At 47.5% G+C, this 21246-nt stretch overlaps 2 protein-coding genes across 6 annotated transcripts in view; one reads left to right on the forward strand and one right to left on the reverse strand.

Moving 5' to 3' along the window:
• Positions 1–6148, reverse strand: part of SGTA (small glutamine rich tetratricopeptide repeat co-chaperone alpha) — a 61835-nt gene extending 55687 nt beyond the window's left edge. Inside the window, exons 1-2 of one of the 3 annotated variants that reach the window (XM_063914290.1) lie at positions 6040–6148; positions 4322–4457 (exon numbers count right to left, since the gene is read on the reverse strand). In XM_063914290.1, the coding sequence (XP_063770360.1) occupies positions 4322–4421 (100 nt within the window). In that variant the 5' untranslated portion in view covers positions 4422–4457; positions 6040–6148. The other 2 variants (XM_063914292.1, XM_063914291.1) reach the window with 2 other exon arrangements.
• THOP1 (thimet oligopeptidase 1) overlaps positions 6139–21246 on the forward strand; it is an 81500-nt gene continuing 66392 nt past the window's right edge. Inside the window, exons 1-2 of one of the 3 annotated variants that reach the window (XM_063914289.1) lie at positions 6139–6320; positions 7137–7337. In XM_063914289.1, the coding sequence (XP_063770359.1) occupies positions 7142–7337 (196 nt within the window). In that variant the 5' untranslated portion in view covers positions 6139–6320; positions 7137–7141. Of the gene's footprint in view, positions 6321–6366; positions 6578–6671; positions 6754–7136; positions 7338–21246 lie in introns of those variants that run through there. The other 2 variants (XM_063914288.1, XM_063914287.1) reach the window with 2 other exon arrangements.

A 21246-nucleotide genomic window follows, 5' to 3' on the forward strand; every position in this document is an offset into this window, starting at 1 on the left:
GTGTACCTAGCTTAAGGCTACCTCCCTTTTTCATACACTAAGGGGGTCATTACGAGTTGATCGCTTGCTAGCTACTTTTTGCAGTGCTGCGATCAGATAGTCGCCGCCTATAGGGGAGTGTATTTTCACTTTGCAAGTGTGCTTTGTACCCGTACGATGCGCCTGCGCATTGCGGTGCATACGCATGCACAGCAGTGACCTGAACAGGTCAGAATGACCCCCTAAGTTACAATAGGTAATTTAGTTCCCCCCCAAATGTAACAAATAAATTAATCTTTTCTTTATACAGGTTGAGTATCCCATATCCAAATATTCCAAAATACGGAATATTCCGAGATATGGAATTTTTTGAGTGAGACTGAGGTAGTGAAACCTTTGATTTCTGATGGCTCAATGTACACAAACTTTGTTTAATACACAAAGTTATTAAAATATTGTATTAACTGACCTTCAGGCTGTGTGTATAAGGTGTATATGAAACATAAATGAATTGTGTGAATGTACACACAAAGTTAATAAAAATATTGGCTAAAATTACCTTTTGGCTGTGTGTATAAGGTGCACATGAAACAAATGCAATCTGTGCTTAGGCTTAAGTCCCATCACCATGATTTCTGATTATGGTATGCAATTATTCCAAAATACGGAAAAATCCGATATCCAAAATACTTCTGGTCCCAAGCATTTTGGATAAGGAATACTCAACCTGTAATATGCTTCTGCACAAATAAAATAGGATTTTAATTACCTACCAGTAAATCCTTTTCTCGTAGTCCGTAGAGGATGCTGGGGTCCACATTAGTACCGTGGGGTATAGACTGGTCCACTAGAGCCATTGGCACTTTATAAGTGTGGGCTGGCTCCTCCCTCTATGCCCCTCCTACCAGACCCAGTCTAGAAACGGTGCCCGAGGAGACGGACATCTTCGAGAGAAGGATTATACACAGATAGTGGCGAGATTCACACCAGCTCACACACAAGGCAACCCAAGCTAACTAGCTTGAAACATCAGCAACAGCTGAACAAGATTACTTACCAAGTAACAAGACGGTACTTACCCAGAACTAAGCAGTACTTAACTAAATAACCACTGCATGATAACGAAGCATCCTCTACGGACTACGAGAAAAGGATTTACCGGTAGGTAATTTCTCAAACGTCCTAGAGGATGCTGGGGTCCACATTAGTACCATGGGGATGTATCAAAGCTCTCAGAACGGGAGGGAGTGCGCGGAGGCTTCTGCAGAACTGATTGACTGAACTTCAGATCATCAGAGGCCAAAGTATCGAACTTGTAGAACTTTGCAAACGTGTTCGACCCAGACCAAGTTGCAGCTCGGCAAAGTTGTAAAGCCGAGACACCCCGGGCAGCCGCCCAGGATGACCCCTACCTTACAAGAAGAGTGGGCCTTGACAGACATAGGACACGGCAATCCCACCGTAGAATACGCATGCTGGATAGTGAACCTAATCCAGCGAGAGATTGTCTGCAGGACACTCAATTTTCTTGGGATCATACAGGACAAAACAAACAGAGTTCGATTTTCTGTGACGAGCAGTCCTCTTCACATAGATTTTCAGAGCCCTTACAACATCCAAGGACTTTGATGAAATTGAGGAGTCAGTAGTCACTGGCACCACAATAGGTTGGTTGATATGAAATGCAGACACCAACATCGGAAGAAACTGCTGACGTGTCCGGAGCTCCACTCTATCTTCGTGGAAGATCAAATATGGGCTTTCACAGGAAAAAGCCCCGAACTCCGACACACGTCTAGCAGAAGCTAAAGCCAAAAGAGTGATAGCCTTCCACGTAAGAAATTTGACCTCGACCTCCTGTAGAGGCTCAAACCAGTCAGATTGGAGAAACTGCAACACCACGTTAAGATCCCATGGCGCCATAGGTGGTACAAAAGGAGGATGGATGTGCAGAACTCCCTTCAAAAAGGTCTGAACCTCAGGGAGGTCACTTTGGAGCAGGTGTAGCTGAGGGAAGAATAGGTGACTTACCTGCTGTAGCTGTGGAGATCCACGCATCTAACGCTTCCCCAAAGAGAGCCTGACCTGTGTAGGGTAAGGTCTTCACACTTCTTCTGGATTCCGCGTCGGCAGACCACTTGCGCAACCATGGTCCTCAACGAGCTGATACTGACATGGAGGAAATTCCCGCAGCCATGGAACCCAGTTCTTTCATGGATTCTACCAGAAATCCTGCCGAATCCTGAATGTTACGTAAAACCAATTCAACATCACATTTCTCCATTGTATCAAAGTCCTCAAGTAACGTGCCTGACCACTTTACTATAGCTTTGGTAATCCAAGCACTGGCAATAGTGGGACGTAGTATTGCCCCAGAAGCCGTGTACATGGATTTGAGCGTATTATCAATTTTCCGATCAGCTGGCTCTTTCAAGGTGGTAGATCATGGAACAGGTAAAACCACCTTTTTTGAGAGTCTGGATACGGACGCGTCAACAATAGGCGGGTTTTCCCATTTTTGCCTATCCTCTACCAGGAAAGGAAACGCTACCAGATCCCTCTTGGGTATCTGGAATTTTTTATCCGGGGTTTCCCAAGCCTTTTCAAATATAGCATTTAATTCTTTTGACGCAGGGAAGGTTAGCGAGGCTTTCTTATTTTCAGTGAAGTAAGCCTCCTCAACCTGCTCGGGTGTTGTATCCGCAATATTCAACACATCTCTAATAGCCTCTATCATCAACTGCACCCCTTTTGCAAGAGATGCTGCCCCCCACAACACATCCCTGTCACCGTCTGCAGTATCAGAATCAGTATCATTCTGCATGATCTGCGCAAGAGCACGTTTATGTGAATATACAGCAGGGAGCCCTGATGTACCAGAACTGGGCCAGACTACCATAGAGTTCTGTAAAGCCCGAGTTGTAGATTCATTTTGTGCAACCCTGTTAGAAATCTGAGAAATCATAGATTTGATAGAGGATAACCACTCAGGCTCCCTTGCTGGTATCTGTGCTAAACCAGTACAATCGTGATTACATGGAATGGGATCATCCTGAGAGGACATATCCTCTGCAGCATATGACACAGTCTCTGGACATTGCTTAATGGAGACCACAGACATTCCACACACACACACGGGAGTACAGACAGAGTTTCCCCCCCAAGAATGGCAAGAGAGAGAGACAGAAATTGGAGCCAACCCACACACACAGCGCTTTTAATATAAAGGGAGAGCCCCTATCAGTGCTGACTGTGCACCTTAATAGGTTACACAGATTTTTTGCAGCCTCCCCACCCTTCTACAACCCCCTGGTACTGTGAGAGATAGCTGGAGTTGCTGTTGAGGGACTTGCTCTGCACTGATAGCGTTGTGCAGGCAGGAAAATGGTACTGAACGCTGCTGGGTCCGCTCGGAGAAGCTACGCCCCCAAAATGGCACTATCTTCCAGCTCTTCATAGGATTATACTGGCCTAAGGATTTATGCTGGCTGAGATCCCGGGATCCCGACAGGCTGTGTGACCAGTATAGGGTGTAGGCGCTGGCTCAGGGCGCACCTCACAGTGCTGCACTATGTACCGCTGAGCATCCGGAGCGCAGTTAATACTGCGCTCCTACCCTAATGCCGCCATCTTCACACCGGCCCCCCGCTTGCTAGGGTGGGGAGGGGTCGGTGACTCACTCGCCACCGATCTACAGCTCTGTAAGGGGGGGGTGGCATGCTGCTGGGGTGAGCGATCCCCTGTGGCGGGGAACGATCTATTCCCTCTGGAGCTCAGTGTCCAGTCAGCGGTGATAGTGGCTCAGACCCTGCAGGGTGGACACTACTCCCCCCCCCTTAATCCCACGAAGCAGGCTCCCTGTAAAATAATAAACTCTAAAAATAAACTTTACTAGAGAAACTCTGTAGAGCTCCCCTAGCTGTGACCGACCCCTTCGGGCACATTTTCTAAACTGAGTCTGGTTCTAAACTGAGTCTGGTAGGAGGGGCATAGAGGGAGGAGCCAGCCCACACACTCAAACTCTTAAAGTGCCAATGGCTCCTGGTGGACCAGTCTATACCCCATGGTACTAATGTGGGCCCCAGCATCCTCTAGGACGTAAGAGAAAATGGGTTTTTAGATAATAAAGCAACCGTTTTGTAATCATTTCTGATGCATTTTTAGGTGGGAAATCCACAGTGTGGTGTGAAAGGGAGTTATACTCAATATAACGTTGATAAATGCTCGTCTGACTTTGCCCTTTTTATGATTAGTGTATTATATATTGAAAATAACGTTTTACATATTATGGATTTTATCAGATAACCACAAATTACAGGATAGGAATCTAATAATAGCATACCTTCAAGACTCTCTTGGGCATCAGAGGAAAGTCCACCATTGTGTAGTTGGTCGTGTAAATACTGGATTATAGAAAAAGCCAAGCGCTTCTTTTCTGCCATTATATATGTAAATACCTAAAGTGACAAGAGCAGCCTCTGCAAACACATAAAAGACAGCTTGTCACAAGTCACTTTCTGCAAACAGTTCAGTAATGCACAGAACCAATAACCTTCCTCACACATAATCATGTGCACCAGTCACCTTCTAAGAGGAATCTTTCCAAATGTCGCAGTCATTCTCTACAAAAACACTAAAGGGAACTACACATTAAGATTACCTGTCCAATCTGGATGCTTGGAACAGAAATCTGGTAATGTATGAGTGCAAATGACAATCATTTTTGCTCCCAAATGGTCAAAACAGATAAAAATGGTCATTCAGACAAATTGGTTAAATCAAACTGATTTTACAAATTTGGATGAACATTTTTGAATGTTTTGCGGTGTTTGGGAGCAAATGGTTGACTGTCATTTGCTCCCTTACATTACTAGATGTTCATTCCAACCAGACTGAACCGAATCTGTATCGGCCGCAGTTACGTATGCCGCCACAATTAGCGAATTTTAGCAACGTTCAAAGCGAACATGCGCTTCTGTAAGTACCTTTGGGCATCCCAGCCAATTCTCTTGGTATATGAAATAGGAGTTTCTGGGTGTCAACTGGGCGGTCGCACAATAAGGACAGTCTTGTGGGGAATGTCATGGGCATGTAGCCAGTTACACCACATTCCGAGTGGTGTGTATGCCAGTATGGAGCCTTGCCATACAGATCATGCACCCAGGATAACGTTAATAAGTGCTGATACTAGGGCACTATTTAATAATGATCTTTACTAACGGCTCCAAGTTTAGCATTGCAGTGATACTAACGAATATGCCATTTGTATTTAGCATTACTTACCTCTCCAGCAAAGTCCAGCGATGACCCCCTGCTCGGAAATGTACTGCACGCTGTTGGGGACAGTCGACAACTGCCAGTGATGGGCTGGTGTATCATAGCCAGTGGCTAGTCTGTGCATGACATTTGCACCCGACGGGGACCCAAAAATGCCTGGAAGGCGTAGCTGAAGCCAGAAAAGCTGCTGCTGGGTCCCCACTGCTGGCAATGGGAATATATTACCCTTGGTATAAGTGATACAGGGGCAAACGGTTTGTTAAATACTGAAAAGAGGGCACAGACCCTTTGACGAATGTGCTTGGCTGGCAGATGGGTAAAAGCGCAGCAGTACGATGCAGAGGTGTGCACAGTCACACTAGCATTCCATCAGTAGTCCATACACAGTCCTACAGACCTAGGCCCAGCGGCATATGCACTACCCTACACCCGCAGCGCTGTCTGTACGGCCTCTCCTGACTGGGGCCACACACCCCAGAGATAGATAAGGTGTCAGCAGCAGCACAAGTGATACACCCGTAGAGGGCACACATATGATGAGAGAGATGGCGAGAAGTGGGCTACCCTGCGTTGCCTCTGCATCAGGAGGGGGTCACTGGTGTGAGGCAGAGCGGTGACTGTCGCGTCCTGCTCCTGCCCCTCCGGGACCCGCACCCCAGTGTTACTCGCCGCCATATGGTTCCGCACTGGCCCCCAGGTGCGGCAAGTGACACCCCCCTGTCTCATGCAGAACACGAGCCCCCCACATCGGCTCCCCGGTCACCTAGCGGCGGCCCCGCTCACCGGACACTGCGCACATGCGACCACTCAGTAGTCACTGGGAGCCGGAAGCGGAATCATCAGCTGCTGCTACAATGCACGGCGCCGGAAATGACGTGTCCCCGCCACTAAGGAGTCGGTTGATTCTATTTCGGAGTGGGAGAAAGGACCTTCTGACGTATCTAGGGGAGGAGACACGTCACCAGGGGGAGGAGCTACGGGCGAACAGGGTACCCGAAAAGTACGCTCGCCACGCTTCGGGCTCGGTGGCTCGCTCCGCTTCGCTCGCCACCTGATTACTAAAGGTAATAGTTGGTGGCGTGGATAGTAGAGGAACTATCCCGCTGGCCTTGCTCCTCCCCCTTGTGTTGTGACTCCTCCCCCAGACGGAAAAGGTCCCTTAGCCCACTTGATTCTAGCATCTACCCACATTGACAGCGCTGATCTCTCTGCCCCTCCCCCCAACTCACATGACACCTGTCTCCTCCTCCCAGTACCCACACTGCACCGCGCGTCCCGGTACCGGCAGCTGCACAGGAGCTCGTACACATGGCACCCACAGGTAAGCAGACACCGCTGCATAGTATCGCACGTGTGTGGTGTGTAGGGCGCAGCTGGGCGGTGGCAGGGGGTGGGCTGTCCTGTGGGTGGGGAGAAGCTGCCTGGCAGAGCTATATCCCTGTATGATGCTCTCGTGTGACCACACATCACTGCCAGTTCCCCCCTGTGCCTCTCCCGGTAACTCTCTTCTATCAGGGACACTGCACGCCTCATGCTCATACTGTAGTGTGTAGCGTGTAACAGGCTCTACTCAGCCCCTGTTACTGACATCACTATGAGGCAGATTTATTAAGCTCGGTGAAGTGATAAATTGGAAGGTGATAAAGCACCAGCCAATCAGATCCTAACTGTCATGTTACAGGCTGGGTTTGAAAAATGACAGGAGCTGACTGGCTGGTCCTTTATCACCTTCCAATTTATCAATTCACCAGGCTTAATAAATCTGCCCCTATGTACCATACTGTATGTAGCTGTGTACCCATACACCCACCACACACACTCACTGCCTGGCCTCTGATCTGTGTCTTATTCTGCTCTCACTATACTGTATCCTCCCGCAGGTCATATGATGGAGCAGTTGCCCAAAAATGAAGAGAACCATCTAAGATGGGATTTGACTCCAGAACAAATCCTGTTAATGACGCCTGAGCTCATTGAGAAAACCAAGGCTGTGTATGACACCGTGGGGTGCCTGGACATAAACTGCGTGACCTACGACAACACACTAAAAGTACTGGCCGATGTGGAAGTAGAGTATACAGGTAAACTTGTATTGGTTTTATGATTTCATAACAATTTTATTATTCCAACATAATTCTGAACGTTTATGAGAAAATAACTGTATAGGAACATATTTGCAAGCTTAATATTTGAGTTTTTGATAATTGTTTCCAAAATCAATAATTTATCAGGTTAAATATAGTAACAGCAGACATGACTATTTAAAAATTCTAGCCATTGTTGTCTCGGTTTGCTTCAACCAGAAATAACATTATCCAGTTTCAATATTGCATTACACAGTGTAGCGAGCAGTGGAGAGAATGTGTCCATTCTGAATATTTACGGGTTAATCCAGTCAGGTGCGATTTAGGTCCTGCAAGCCGTTCTCACAGGGAACTCGCACTGTGAATTAGAGTTGCAATACAATTACAAAGTCCTAGTGATTTTCTGGATTGAATTGATGTTTTTAGTGCACACACCCTGCATGAGGAAATTGAGGGACATTTTGAAGACAAAAGTAATTTTAAATTTTTTTTTTTTTTTTTACATAAACCAAGGTATAAATACAAAGGGTAAACCAAGTACCCACACAACAAAATTGTACAAACAGAAGAGAAAGATGAATAATCTCATAAGACTAGAATACATAGCCGTTTTCCCATATGGTCAGTTTATGCCCCATCGGACGCCCAGTATAGGTAGGGAAAATATTTTAAGGTACAAATGTCAAGACACAGTGCAGTACCTCTGAACCACCCCTCCTAATGAATAATCATGCACTTGGATGGATGTAAATTGTATATTTAGCCATTAAAGGCATTTCAGTTTCCAGTTGCATTTCTCTAGAAAGCTTAGTAATGGATTAAATGAATAAAAACAAAACACTAAAATTACCATGCACTGTACCCCAAAATGCTGGAAATACTTTAATTTGACGGAATACACGTGTATGCTATAATTTTTCAACCATTAATAAAAAGTTCAAAAATCATCCATTTGAAACTTAAAAAAAAAAAAAAAAATTCTACTCCTTTCCTTATGGCCACTAACTGCCTTCTATACAGTCCTGCTACCTCGTTTCTCACTTTTTTGAGGGTCCAGGATGGTTTCCTCCTTTTTTTTTTTTTTTTTGTGTGCACTTCTCCCAGGTCACACTTCGTAAAAAGAAAAAAAAAAAGTCACGCATCCTCACCACGGCTACAACCAGTTGCCATTTCTAATTGAATCTCTCATTTCTTCATTTGGGCAATGTATGCAAGTTCATGAAACAAATTCTATTGTTAACTCGCACCTAATTGGATCGACTCCTTAGGGTGTGTACACACGGTGGGATCCTTGCTATGCCCGATTTTCACTTGCGATTTCCCTTAAAACCCCCCCCCCGGAGCACAGATAGCACAGATTTTGACTAACTTTTCTTGAGATATGGACTATGTGTGCTTACGATTTTGACTTATGTGAGATGTCATTGACATGTGAGATGAACTAGATAGTACACCAATCTAGCAAGGATTGACTTGCCTGCACAGTCTATCTTTTCTTGCGATGCTGACCTGGTGGGACCACGCATCGGGATCGCAAGGTGACTTTCACCTTGTGATCTGCACTAACTTTTCTTGCGATTTTGACTATATAGTCAAAATCGAAAGAAAATATCTCACCGTGTGTACACACCCTTAGAGTGGAATTCAGTTGTTTTTTATTTCAAGGCTGCAGTTTCCCTCTAAAGTGATGGGAGCTATTCAATTGTTTGTGCCACTGGGAGTGAGTGTCCTAACTTATCGAGAATATTGTGCCCAAATGCACAGAGATTAGCCATGTAAACCTTCTAAACCTGTGCAAACTACTGGGAGCGCTATGATTTGGAAGCCCAAAAGCACAATGCTAGACAAATTTCTGCTCACACCTCAGGAGGCTGTGAGCAGACATCTGCGATGACCAAGTAATGGGCGCACGCTGCACTCGTGTCTAGCACACACACAATTCAATGGCTCCCATCACTTTAGATGGGAGCTGCAGTTGCATAAAAAACAAAACAAAAAACTGGTAAATTCCATCTTTAGTATGCTTTGCAGCAAGAGTTGCTGCTAGTGTCTTAGTATTTGCATTTACACATATTTCTAATGCTGGAGGGAGAAGGGGATATATAGCCGATAGTTTGCATGGTATAGATATGTTAAATAAGCTCTGCATATCCTCTCTTCACAAATAGTCTGGCATTGCTAATGGAGATTGCTGTTTTGTGGGTGCCCAAACGTAATGGGCGCACATCAGTGCGATTCAATTGTTCTCACTACCCTCCCCCCGGGCGCAGATGACGTGTGAGTGCCCAGAAGTGACTGCATAACTCCCAACATGACCCTCTCCAGGAGGGGCAGAATGTTCTGCTCCTGTACTTCCCTCTTAATGTATGCTTGTCATCACCTGTGGTGAAACACCTTTCTTATCCATTCACCTGTTCAACACAGGTGTCAGCAATCATACATTAAGGGGAAGTCCAGGAGCAGAGCATTTTGTCTCTCCTAGAGAGGGTCATGTTGAGAGGTATGTGACTGTTCAGCAGCGCAAAGTGGGTAAATCCATTTAAAGTACTGGTTTGACCACCCAAACTCCTAACTTATCACACATTTCAGCTCGCATCTAAGGAGCCTGCAAGCTAAAATGTAATTTCAGTTGAATTGCTCTGTTTGGTGCCATCTAGTGGCAGCCACAGGTTAAAACCATAGAATCACCCCCCAAGAGTTTAATCTTTATTTCTCTAACGTCCTAGAGGATGCTGGGGACTCCGTAAAGGACCATGGGGATAGACGGGCTCCGTAGGAGACATGGGCACTTTAAGAAAGACTTTGACTCTGGGTGTGCACTGGCTCCTCCCTCTATGCCCCTCCTTCAGACCTCAGTTTGATACTGTGCCCAGAGGAGATGGGTGCACTGCAGGGAGCTCTCCTGAGTTTCCTGCTAAGAAAGTATTTTAATTAGGTTTTTTATTTTCAGGGAGCACTGCTGGCAACAGACTCCCTGCATCGTGGGACTGAGGAGAGAGAAACTGCCCTACTTCTCTGAGTTTCAAGGTCCTGTTTCTTAGGCTACTGGACACCATTAGCTCCAGAGGGAGTCGGAACACAGGTCTCACCCTGGAGTTCGTCCCAGAGCCGCGCCGCCGTCCTCCTCGCAGAGCCGGAAGATAGAAGCCGGGTGAGTATGAGAAGTAAGAAGGCTTCAAAGGCGGCAGAAGACTTTGTGATCTTCACTGAGGTAACGCACAGCACTGCAGCTGTGCGCCATTGCTCCCATACAGCTCGCACACTCCGGTCACTGTAAGGGTGCAGGGCGCAGGGGGGCGCCCTGGGCAGCAACATAAACCTCTATTATGGCATAAACACATATATACATGTACAGCTGGGCACTGTACATGTATATAAAGAGCCCCCGCCATGTTTTTGAATAATTGAGCGGGACAGAAGCCCGCCGCCGAGGGGGCGGGCTTCTCCCTCAGCACTCACCAGCGCCATTTTTCTCCACAGCACAGCGCTGAGAGGAAGCTCCCCGGACTCTCCCCTGCTTACTGAGGTCACAGTGGGTTTTTCAAGAGGGGGGGGCACATAATTGTCGAAAAACGTGTGTTTTGCCTGGGTTATATAGCGCTGGGGTGTGTGCTGGCATACTCTCTCTCTGTCTCTCCAAAGGGCCTGGTGGGGAACTGTCTTCAGATAAGAGCTTCCCTGCGTGTGTGGGGTGTGTCGGTACGCGTGTGTCGACATGTATGAAGTGGAAGGCTCACCTAAGGAGTAGGGGGAGTGTATGAATGTCAGATCTCCGTCGGCAGCGCCGACACCGGACTGTATGGAGATGTGGAATGTCTTGAGTGCTAGTGTAAATTTATTACACACGAGATTAGACAAGGCTGAGGCTAGGGAACAGTCAGGTAGTCAGACTATGCCTGTCCCGGTGTCACCGGGACCTTCCGGGTCTCAGAAGCGCACATTGTCCCAAATAATGGACACAGATACCGACACGGATTCAGACTCCAGTGTCGACTATGAGGAGGCAAAATTACAGCCAAAAGTGGCTAAGGGCATTCGATATATGATTATTGCAATAAAAGATGTTTTGCATATCCAGAGGAACCCCCTGTCCCTGACAAGAGGGTACACATGTATAAAGAGAAAAAGCCTGAGGTCACTTTTCCATCCTCGTATGAGCTTAGCGAGCTGTGCGAAAAGGCTTGGGAATCTCCAGACAAGAGGCTGCAGATTCCCAAAAGGATTCTTATGGCGTATCCTTTCCCGCAAACGGATAGGATATGATGGGAGTCTTCTCCTAAGGTGGACAAGGCTTTAACACGTTTATCAAAGAAGATAGCGCTGCCATCCCAAGATACAGCTACCCTCAAGGATGCTGCTGATCGCATACAGGAGGTTACCATGAAGTCCATTTACACACATTCAGGTACAATTCTTAGACCGGCAATGGCGTCGGCCTGGGTTTGTAGTGCTGTCGCAGCATGGACAGACTCCTTATCTACGGAAATTGAGACCCTAGATAAGGATACCATTTTAATGACCCTAGGACATATAAAAGATGCTGCATTATATATGAGGGATGCTCAAAGAGACATATGTTTGCTAAGTTCCAGAATAAACGCTATGTCTGTTTCGGCTAGGCGAGTCTTATGGACCCGACAGTGGACGGGTGATGCCGACTCAAAGAGGCATATGGAGTCTTTGCCTTACAAAGGTGAGGAGTTATTTGGAGAAGGCCTCTCGGACCTCGTCTCCACAGCTACGGCAGGTAAATCGAATTTTTTGCCTTAGGTTCCCTCACAGCCTAAGAAAGTGCCTCATTATCAAATGCAGTCCTTTCGTTCGAATAAAAGCAAAAGAGTACGAGGATCGTCCTTTCTTGCCAGAGGTAAGGGCAGAGGAAAAAAGCTGCACACAGCTAGTTTCCAGGAACAGAAGTCCTCCCCGGCCTCTGCTAAATCCCCCAGGGGAGCCCCAGCGTCATGCGGTGGAGTCCGCTCAAGTGGGGGCACGTCTTCGACTTTTCAGCCACATCTGGGTTCATTCACAGGTGGATCCCTGGGCAATAGAAATTGTTTCTCAGGGATACAAGCTGGAATTGGAAGAGGTGCCTCCTCGCCGGTTTTTCAAATCGGCTCTACCTGCGGTTCCCTCAGAGAGGGAGTTAGTGTTGAATGCAATACAAAAATTGTATCTTCAACAGGTAGTGGTCAAGGTTCCTCTACTGCAGCAAGGAAAGGGTTATTACTCAACCCTGTTTGTGGTTCAGAAACCGGACGGTTCGGTCAGACCCATTTTGAATTTAAAATCCCTGAACCTATACTTGAAAAGGTTCAAATTCAAGATGGAATCGCTCAGGGCGGTCATCGCCAGCCTGGAAGGGGGGGATTTTATGGTTTCCCTGGACATAAAGGATGCATACCTTCATGTTCCAATATTTCCTCCTCATCAGGCGTTCCTGAGATTTGCTGTACAAGATTGTCATTACCAATTTCAGACGTTGCCGTTTGGGCTTTCAACGGCCCCGAGGATTTTCACCAAGGTAATGGCGGAAATGATGGTGCTCCTGCGCAAGCGAGGGGTCACAATTATCCCATACTTGGACGATCTCCTCATAAAAGCGAGATCTCGGGAGAAGTTACTGGACAGCGTGTCTGTCTTTGAAGGTGTTACAGCAACACGGCTAGATTCTCAATATCCCGAAGTCACAGTTGGTTCCTACGACGCGTATGACCTTCTTGGGCTTGATTCTGGACACAGACCAGAAGAAGGTTTTTCTTCCAATGGAAAAAGCTCAGGAACTCTTGACTCTGGTCAGGAACCTATTAAAGCCAAAACAGGTGTCAGTGCATCACTGCACTCGAGTCCTGGGGAAAATGGTGGCATCGTATGAAGCCATTCCCTTCGGCAGGTTCCATGCGAGTACCTTCCAATGGGACCTACTGGACAAGTGGTCCGGGTCACATCTACAAATGCATCAGAGGATCACCCTGTCCCCCACAGCAAGGGTGTCTCTCCTGTGGTGGCTGCAGAGTGCTCACCTCCTAGAGGGTCGCAGGTTCGGCATTCAGGACTGGATCCTCGTGACCACAGACGCAAGTCTCCGAGGTTGGGGAGCAGTCACACAGGGAAGAAATTTCTAAGGTCTTTGGTCGGGTACATGTCTCCACATCAACATCCTGGAGTTGAGGGCCATATACAACGCCCTACGTCAAGCGGAGGCATTACTTCGTGACAAACCAGTTCTGATTCAGTTGGACAATGTCACCGCAGTAGCTCATGTAAACCGCCAAGGCGGCACAAGGAGCAGGGTGGCAATGGCGGAAGCCACCAGGATTCTTCGCTTGGCGTAAAATTATGTAAGCGCACTGTCAGCAGTGTTCATTCCGGGAGTGGACAACTGGGAAGCAGACTTCCTCAGCAGACACGACCTGCTTTCGGGAGAGTGGGGACTTCATCAGGAAGTCTTTGCGCAGACCGCAGGTCGGTGGGAACTGCCCCAGATAGACATGATGGCGTCCCGTCTCAACACAAAGTTAAAAAGGTATTGCGCCAGGTCAAGAGATCCTCAGGCGATAGCTGTGGACGCCCTGGTGACACCGTGGGTGTTTCGGTCGGTCTATGTGTTTCCTCCTCTTCCTCTTATACCCAAGGTGTTGAGAATAATAAGACAAAGAAGAGTGAGAACAATCCTCATTGTTCCAGATTGGCCACAAAGGACTTGGTATCCGGATCTACAGGAATTGCTCACAGAAGATCCGTGGCCTCTTCCTCTAAGGCAGGACCTGCTGCAGCAGGGGCCCTGTCTGTTCCAAGACTTACCGCGGCTGCATTTGACGGCATGGCGGTTGAACGCCGGATCCTAGTGGACAAAGGTATTCCGGATGAGGTCATTCCTACGCTAATAAAGGCTAGGAAAGACGTGACATCAAAACATTATCACCGAATATGGAGAAAATATGTTTCTTGGTGTGAGGCCAGGAATGCTCCTACGGAGGAATTCCATCTGGGTCGTCTCCTTCACTTCCTGCAAACTGGAGTGAATTTGGGCCTAAAATTAGGCTCGATAAAAGTTCAGATTTCGGCCTTATCCATTTTCTTTCAAAAGGAATTGGCCTCTCTACCTGAAGTACAGACTTTTGTAAAGGGAGTACTACATATTCAGCCTCCTTTTGTACCTCCGGTGGCGCCTTGGGATCTTAACGTGGTGTTAAGTTTCCTTAAGTCACATTGGTTTGAACCAATGTGGAGTTAAAATATCTCACTTGGAAGGTGGTCATGTTGTTAGCCTTGGCTTCGGCTAGGCGAGTTTCGGAATTGGCGGCTTTATCACATAAAAGCCCCTATCTGGTTTTCCATATGGATAGAGCGGAGTTGCGGACCCGTCCTCAATTCCTACCTAAGGTGGTCTCATCCTTTCATATGAACCAACCTATTGTCGTGCCTGTGACTACTCGTGACTTGGAGGATTCCGAGTCCCTTGATGTGGTCAGGGCTTTGAAAATTTACGTGGCCAGAACGGCTAGGATCAGAAAAACAGAAGCACTGTTTGTCCTGTATGCAGCCAACAAGGTAGGCGGCCCTGCTTCAAAGCAGACTATTGCTCGCTGGATCTGTAACACGATCCAGCAAGCGCATTCTACGGCAGGATTGCCGTTACCAAAATCGGTAAAGGTCCATTCCACTAGGAAGGTGGGCTCGTCTTGGGCGGCTGCCCGAGGGGTCTCAGCACTACAGCTGTGCCGAGCTGCTGCTTGGTCGGGGTCATACACCTTTGCAAAGTTCTATAAATTTGATACCCTGGCTGAGGAGGACCTCATGTTTGCTCAATCGGTGCTGCAGAGTCATCCGCACTCTCCCGCCCGTTTGGGAGCTTTGGTATAATCCCCATGGTCCTTACGGAGTCCCAGCATCCTCTAGGACGTTAGAGAAAATAAGATTTTAAACCTACCGGTAAATCTTTTTCTTGTAGTCCGTAGAGGATGCTGGGCGCCCGTCCCAAGTGCGGACTATTTCTGCAAGACTTGTATATAGTTATTGCTCAAATAAGGGTTATGTTATAGTTTCATCGGTTTTGGACCGAAACTATGTTGTTTTTCATACTGTTAACTGGTTAGTTTAACACAAGTTATACGGTGTGGCTGGTATGAATCTTGCCCTTGGATTAACTAAAATCCTTTCCTCGTACTGTCCATCTCCTCTGGGCACAGTTTCTCTAACTGAGGTCTGGAGGAGGCGCATAGAGGGAGGAGCCTGTGCACACCCAGAGTCAAAGTCTTTCTTAAAGTGCCCATGTCTCCTGCGGAGCCCGTCTATCCCCATGGTCCTTACGGAGTCCCAGCATCCTCTACGGACTACGAGAAAAAGATTTACCGGTAGGTTTAAAATCTTATTTTATTTGCAACTTATGCTATGTACACATTATGCTATCCCATACGATACAATATCGTATGATATTGTATAAGATATCATATCGGATCGTTTGTACACACTACAAACGATGTCTAGAAACAGTCATCACTGGAGTTTAAAGCCACACAATATCGCCTCATCAAGACTGCATACAGTCCGACGTACGACGTTGCATGCTACCCACGGGAACACGCATTGTACGTTGGATCATGCATACACATTATGCAATATCATTTAGGACTGAACAATATCGTTCGGATTGTGAACGATATTGCACAGTGTGTATGGGCCATTACTTTTACATCTGACACTGACTGAGGCTCTCTGTGTATTTGCTTAATTTGGTGGAACTAAAGCCTGTTGTCCATTCACAACTGTATTGCATGTGATAAATCTAGGCTCTGTCATCCAACTATCTCTATTACTAGGAAGTTTTTCTTAACGGTGGGCTCCATTTATTGGAGCATTACAATATGTTTATCATGGGTAATGTTTTCTTAAAGACCATGTAAATGACCTGTTTAATAGAAGTGAAGTACAGGGGTTGTTTTTTTTCAGGGGTAGTTGAATCAATCTGGAATAGCATATATCTGTAAAATAGTATTTAACATACTCTAAAGTGTTATGTACCATGGTTAACTCTGCATGATTTGTTATGTTACACATTATCCTTTATTTCTCTGACGTCCTAGTGGATGCTGGGACTTCCGTAAGGACCATGGGGATTAGCGGCTCCGCAGGAGACTGGGCACAAAGTAAAAGCTTTAGGACTAGCTGGTGTGCACTGGCTCCTCCCCCTATGACCCTCCTCCAAGCCTCAGTTAAGATTTTGTGCCCGGCCGAGAAGGGTGCAATCTAGGTGGCTCTCCTGAGCTGCTTAGAAGTAAAAGTATACTTAGGTTTTTTTATTTTCAGTGAGTCCTGCTGGCAACAGGCTCACTGCAGTGCGGGACTAAGGGGAGAAGAAGCGAACTCACCTGCGTGCAGAGTGGATTGGGCTTCTTGGCTACTGGACATTAGCTCCAGAGGGACGATCACAGGTTCAGCCTGGATGGGTCCCGGAGCCGCGCCGCCGGCCCCCTTACAGAGCCAGAAGAGCGAAGAGGTCCGGAGAAAGCGGCGGCAGAAGACGTTCCTGTCTTCAGATAAGGTAGCGCACAGCACTGCAGCTGTGCGCCATTGCTCTCAGCACACTTCACACTCCGGTCACTGAGGGTGCAGGGCGCTGGGGGGGAGCGCCCTGAGACGCAATAAAACTTGATAAAAACCTTATGTGGCTAAAGAAATGCATCACATATAGCTCCTGGGCTATATGGATGCATTTAACCCCTGCCAGTTTTCCAGAAAAAAGCGTGAGAAAAGGCCGCCGTGAAGGGGGTGGAGCCTATCTCCTCAGCACACAAGCGCCATTTTCTTTCACAGCTCCGCTGGAAGGACGGCTCCCTGACTCTCCCCTGCAGACTACACTACAGAAACAGGGTAAAACAAGAGAGGGGGGCACTATTGGCAGCTAATATATAATACAGCAGCTATAAAGGGAGTAACACTTATATAAGGTTATCCCTGAATATATATAGCGCTCTGGTGTGTGCTGGCAAACTCTCCCTCTGTCTCCCCAAAGGGCTAGTGGGGTCCTATCCTCTGTCAGAGCATTCCCTGTGTGTGTGCTGGGTGTCGGTACGATTGTGTCGACATGTATGAGGAGGAAAATGATGTGGAAGCAGAGCAATTGCCTGTGTTAGTGATGTCACCCCCTAGGGAGTCGACACCTGACTGGATGGTTGTATTTAAAGAATTACGTGACAATGTCAGCACTTTGCAAAAAACTGTTGACGACATGAGACAGCCGGCAAATCAGTTAGTGCCTATTCAGGCGTCTCAGACACCGTCAGGGGCGCTAAAACGCCCGTTACCTCAGATGGTCGACACAGACCCAGACACGGATACTGAATCCAGTGTCGACGGTGAGGAGACGAACGTAATGTCCAGTAGGGCCACACGTTACATGATCACGGCGATGAAGGAGGCATTGAACATTTCTGACACTACAAGTACCACAAAAAAGGGTATTATGTGGGGTGTGAAAAAACTACCAGTAGTTTTTCCTGAATCAGATGAATTAAATGAGGTGTGTGATAAGGCGTGGGTTTCCCCCGATAAAAAACTGCTGATTTCTAACAAATTATTGGCACTATACCCTTTCCCGCCAGAGGTTAGGGCACGTTGGGAAACACCCCCTAGGGTAGATAAGGCGCTCACACGCTTATCAAAACAAGTGGCGTTACCGTCTCCTGATACGGCCGCCCTCAAGGAACCAGCTGATAGAAGGCTGGAAAATATCCTAAAAGGTATATACACACATACTGGTGTTATACTGCGACCAGCAATCGCCTCAGCCTGGATGTGCAGCGCTGGAGTGGCTTGGTCGGATTCCCTGACTGAAAATATTGATACCTTGGATAGGGACAGTATATTATTAACTATAGAGCATTTAAAGGATGCATTACTATATATGCGTGATGCACAGAGGGATATTTGCACCCTGGCATCAAGAGTGAGTGCGATGTCCATTTCTGCCAGAAGGGCGTTATGGACGCGACAGTGGTCAGGTGATGCAGATTCCAAACGACATATGGAAGTATTGCCGTATAAAGGGGAGGAGTTATTTGGGGTCGGTCTATCAGACCTGGTGGCCACGGCAACGGCTGGAAAGTCCACCTTTTTACCCCAGGTCACCTCTCAGCAGAAAAAGACACCGTCTTTTCAAACTCAGTCCTTTCGTTCCCATAAGAACAAGCGGGCAAAAGGCCACTCATTTCTGCCCCGGGGCAGAGGAAGAGGAAAAAGACTGCACCTGGCAGCCTCTTCCCAGGAGCAGAAGCCCTCCCCCACTTCTGCCAAGTCTTCAGCATGACGCTGGGGCTTTACAAGCGGACTCAGGCACGGTGGGGGCCCGTCTCAAAAATTTCAACGCGCAGTGGGCTCACTCGCAAGTGGACCCCTGGATCCTGCAGGTAGTATCACAGGGGTACAAATTGGAATTCGAGACGTCTCCCCCTCGAAGATTCCTGAAGTCTGCTCTACCAACGTCTCCCTCCGACAGGGAGGCAGTATTGGAAGCTATTCACAAGCTGTATTCCCAGCAGGTGATAATCAAGGTACCCCTCCTACAACAGGGAAAGGGGTATTATTCCACGCTGTTTGTGCTACCGAAGCCGGACGGCTCGGTGAGACCAATTTTAAATCTAAAATCCTTGAACACTTACATAAAAAGGTTCAAGTTCAAGATGGAATCACTCAGAGCAGTGATAGCGAATCTGGAAGAAGGGGACTATATGGTATCTCTGGACATCAAAGATGCTTATCTCCATGTCCCAATCTTCCCTTCTCACCAAGGGTACCTCAGGTTTGTGGTACAAGACTGTCATTATCAGTTTCAGACGCTGCCGTTTGGATTGTCCACGGCACCCCGGGTCTTTACCAAGGTAATGGCCGAAATGATGATTCTTCTTCGAAGAAAAGGCGTCTTAATTATCCCTTACTTGGACGATCTCCTGATAAGGGCAAGGTCCAGGGAACAGTTAGAGTTCGGAGTAGCACTGTCTCAGGTAGTGTTACGTCAGCACGGGTGGTTTCTAAATATCCCAAAATCACAGCTGATTCCAACAACACGTCTACTGTTCCTGGGGATGATTCTGGACACAGTCCAGAAAAAGGTGTTTCTCCCGGAGGAGAAGGCCAGGGAGTTATCCGAGCTAGTCAGGAACCTCCTAAAACCAGGCCAGGTGTCAGTGCATCAATGCACGAGAGTCCTGGGAAAAATGGTGGCTTCTTACGAAGCGATTCCATTCGGAAGATTCCATGCAAGAACGTTTCAGTGGGATCTGCTGGACAAATGGTCCGGATCGCATCTTTAGATGCATCAGCGGATTACCCTATCTCCAAGGACAAGGGTGTCTCTCCTGTGGTGGTTACAGAGGGCTCATCTTCTAGAGGGCCGCAGATTCGGCATTCAGGATTGGATGCTGGTGACCACGGATGCCAGCCTGAGAGGCTGGGGAGCAGTCACACAGGGAAGAAATTTCCAGGGCTTGTGGTCAAGCATGGAAACGTCTCTTCACATAAATATCCTGGAACTAAGGGCCATTTACAATGCCCTAAGTCAAGCAAGGCCTCTGCTTCAGGGTCAGTCGGTATTGATCCAATCGGACAACATCACGGCAGTCGCCCACGTCAACAGACAGGGCGGCACAAGAAGCAGGAGGGCAATGGCAGAAGCTGCAAAGATTCTCCGCTGGGCGGAAAATCATGTGGTAGCACTGTTAGCAGTGTTCATTCCGGGAGTGGACAACTGGGAAGCAGACTTCCTCAGCAGACACGACCTCCACCCGGGGGAGTGGGGACTTCACCCAGAAGTCTTCCAACTGATTGTAAACCGTTGGGAAAAACCAAAGGTGGACAGGGTGTACCAGTCGGTGTATGTGTTCCCTCCTCTGCCTCTCATACCAAAAGTACTGAGAATCATAAGAAAGAGAGGAGTAAGAACTATACTCGTGGCTCCGGATTGGCCAAGAAGAACTTGGTACCCGGAACTGCAAGAGATGCTCACGGAGGATCCGTGGCCTCTACCTCTAAGAAAGGACCTGCTCCAGCAGGGACCCTGTCTGTTCCAAGACTTACCGCGGCTGCGTTTGACGGCATGGCGGTTGAACGCCGGATCCTGATGGAAAAAGGCATTCCAGATGAAGTCATCCCTACCCTGATCAAAGCCAGGAAGGATGTAACCGCGAAACATTATCACCGCATTTGGCGAAAATATGTTGCGTGGTGTGAGGCCAAGAAGGCCCCCACAGAGGAATTTCAACTGGGTCGTTTCTTACATTTCCTGCAAGCAGGACTGTCTATGGGCCTAAAATTAGGATCCATTAAGGTTCAAATTTCGGCCCTGTCGATCTTCTTCCAGAAAGAACTGGCTTCAGTGCCTGAAGTTCAGACGTTTGTCAAGGGGGTACTGCATATACAGCCTCCTTTTGTGCCACCAGTGGCACCTTGGGATCTCAATGTAGTTTTAGGGTTCCTAAAATCACATTGGTTTGAACCACTCACCACTGTGGACTTGAAATATCTCACATGGAAAGTGGTAATGCTGTTAGCCCTGGCTTCAGCCAGGCGTGTCTTAGAATTGGCGGCTTTATCATTTAAAAGCCCTTACCTAATTTTTCATTCAGACAGGGCAGAATTGAGGACTCGTCCTCAATTTCTCCCTAAGGTGGTTTCAGCGTTTCACATGAACCAACCTATTGTGGTACCTGCAGCTACTAGGGACTTGGAGGACTCCAAGTTACTGGACATAGTCAGGGCCCTGAAAATATATGTTTCCAGGACGGCTGGAGTCAGAAAATCTGACTCGCTGTTTATCCTGTATGCACCCAACAAGCTGGGTGCTCCTGCTTCTAAGCAGACGATTGCTCGTTGGATTTGTAGTACAATTCAGCTTGCACATTCTGTGGCAGGA

This window comes from Pseudophryne corroboree, chromosome 1, assembly GCF_028390025.1.
Source record: "Pseudophryne corroboree isolate aPseCor3 chromosome 1, aPseCor3.hap2, whole genome shotgun sequence".
In the NCBI taxonomy this organism is placed as follows: Eukaryota; Metazoa; Chordata; class Amphibia; order Anura; family Myobatrachidae; genus Pseudophryne; species Pseudophryne corroboree.